This window comes from Montipora capricornis, chromosome 11 (genome assembly GCF_036669925.1).
Source record: "Montipora capricornis isolate CH-2021 chromosome 11, ASM3666992v2, whole genome shotgun sequence".
Classification (NCBI taxonomy): domain Eukaryota; kingdom Metazoa; phylum Cnidaria; class Anthozoa; order Scleractinia; family Acroporidae; genus Montipora; species Montipora capricornis.
The window spans coordinates 28,313,673-28,316,172 of record NC_090893.1 but is presented as its reverse complement, the minus strand read 5'-3'; the positions used below and the strand labels follow the sequence as shown (position 1 = coordinate 28,316,172).

At 40.5% G+C, this 2,500-nt stretch overlaps 1 protein-coding gene across 1 annotated transcript in view; it reads left to right on the top strand.

Moving 5' to 3' along the window:
- The first annotated feature begins 684 nt into the window (after positions 1-684).
- The window catches only part of LOC138023297 (golgin subfamily A member 6-like protein 22), an 8,636-nt gene continuing 6,820 nt past the window's right edge, over positions 685-2,500 (top strand). The window contains exons 1-2 of the mRNA XM_068870312.1: positions 685-700; positions 1,526-1,564. Coding sequence (XP_068726413.1) covers positions 685-700; positions 1,526-1,564 — 55 coding nt within the window. The remainder of the gene's footprint in view (positions 701-1,525; positions 1,565-2,500) is intronic.

Below are 2,500 nucleotides of genomic sequence, written 5' to 3'. Positions count from 1 at the left end.
CAATGATTCTGACAATTACTGTACTTGTGCCAAAAAAAAAATATTCAGCCGATTGCATATTATAACTTTGGTAGCTATCGGTGGAGTAAAAAAGCAGAGCACTGCATTTGCCAATTTGCATACATTAATGAATGCACCATTGTTTCTCCAGTGGGCTGTCTGTGAAAGAGGATGAGGAGTGATGTTCTTTGTGGAGCCTTTTTTCCTGGATTTCCATGTGATGAATCCCAGTCTGACAGAGAAAACGCGCATGATTGCATCTTATCTTAACCGACTTCCAGCGGTTCAAAGTTGACCAAAATGTTTTCGCAACTGGTTGTCTACGTTTTCTCGAAAAGTAATTACTTTCTCCGAAATCTCCACCAAACAAAGAGCTTCCTTTAACAAGAGCAGCCGCCAAATTGGAGTATACCCAAAGGACAACCAAAGTCAATCAAGCACGTCCATGCAAAAAGGAGGTTATCTTTGCTAATGAACACAAACAATAGCCGACGCGCAAAGCACCAGTATAGTCTTTGGGTAACTTATAACTTGCGCAGATTTTATTCAGAGCCCGTGACAGAACCCTTACTGTTTGGAGTCTTGAAATCTCCGGTCAAAGAGCCACTCGTCAACATGAAGAACAACATCTTCTTAGCATTGTTTTTCGTCTCTGCCTTGATTTTCCAGGCTCGTGGTCGTACAATGGCCGTAAAAAATGGTAAGTAACGTTGTGCATTATATTCAAGCATTTTAAGGGTTTTGGCTTGGTTTTATAGCTGAAGGATTAGCTCTCAGTGAGTTATATCACCGCATTTTGAGTTTTACATTATAGAGTTAAAAGGCCAATCACCAGTGTTAAGAAAGGCCATAACCAACACTCTCAAGGTCTCGTAATGTCGCTTTATTTCTTATGGACTTAAGATTTAGGACAAGGACATCGACGAAAACGTCGTCTTAAAATATAACTTTCCACCATCGTAAGTCTTTCGTGGTTATTCTATCTTATTCACTTTGTACAATGTAGGCGACGTATCCTAAAAATAAATTATTAAGAGCGGTTCCAAAAGAAAAATAGAGTACAAGGTTTACATTTCAGTGTATGGTCACGTCGTCGTAAAAACTTCAAATTTGGTGATTTCACGTCGTTCTTATGCAGAGAATCGCAAAAAGAGAGCTAAAATGCGTGCCCCACGTGCCAAGTCAAGTCAAGTCAATTTGATACTCACATAGCGCCAGCTGTTTTCCTCTTTTAAACCAATGATATCATTGTTTTGTGGCGTCGTCGTTTCGTGAACTCCCTACTTTCGTGGCTACTTTTCGTATTTTGTTTATATCACTAATTGATGGAATAGACTTGGTTTCAAAATTATCGCAGCTGTCTTCTAAAGCCAGAGACAGTTTCAGGTTAATTTTCTGTGTTGTGTGTGAGTGTGCGTGTGTCTGTATAGGCGCGAGGTCAGAGGCGAATCGCCTGGAATTCGTCGTGAGAACTCCACGCCCTCAATCACGTCTTGATGTTTTTTACGTTTTATTTTTTTCTCAGTTTTACAAGACGTCCAAAAAGAGACCAACATGGTTAAAAGTAAGACAATATTCACGTTGGTGTTACACGTTAATTCGCTACTGGCGCCAGTTGATGCGCAGTGCGCAACCTTTCGAAGCCATTAAAATCCTTTCGTTGTCGATTAAAATCACGCCCCATAAGCACTCCACGTCTCTTTGTGGGACGCAACGCCGTGTTTTATGCATGTTTCCAATCCGTGCGAAGGAAAATTAACGAGTCTTCCTTGTGGAAACAAGTCTCTTTGCTCACAAGTTTACTCACCCAGAGGTTAACTCGCCCACACGTTTTGAAGTCTATTAGCTCACTCATTAGGAGTGACGCAAACGCAGTGGTGAGAGTACACGCCCTCCATCAATGTGACCAGGGATCGATTCCCGGATTCGACGCCATATATATGTGGGTTGAGTTTGTTGGTTCTCTACTCTGCTCCGAGATGTTTTTTTCCCCGGTACTCCAGTTTTCCCCTCAAAAAACCAACATTTGATTTGATTTGATTTGTTCTGATTTCAGTTAATTTGTGGTCTGCCCAATTAGTACATGTACAACACTCGTGCTCGGATAATTAACCTTGAGAATTAAAATAAAGTGATATTATAGTGATTATTAAGAACTTCAAACCTTTAAACGAGTGCCTGGGCGAGGTAGCTTCATTGTGGGCGAAGCTACCAATTGAAAATCGCGGGTTAAAACTTCCTATGGTGAACGGAACAACCTTTTACGGTCGGTCACTTCAAGCCAGTCCAAGCCGTGTTTTTGCTTCAAAATAGTCATAATCGAAATTGGATAGTTTCATTGCCATACCGTTCGATTGGGTCGATAGCCGAAATACGCCCTAAACTTTAGTGATCATCAAATTATCTTAATTTGGTCTTCGTCTTCTTATATTTAAGAAGGAGCTACAAATACTGCCAACATTCATTCTTTTAATTAATACAGCAAAATTACACGATTATG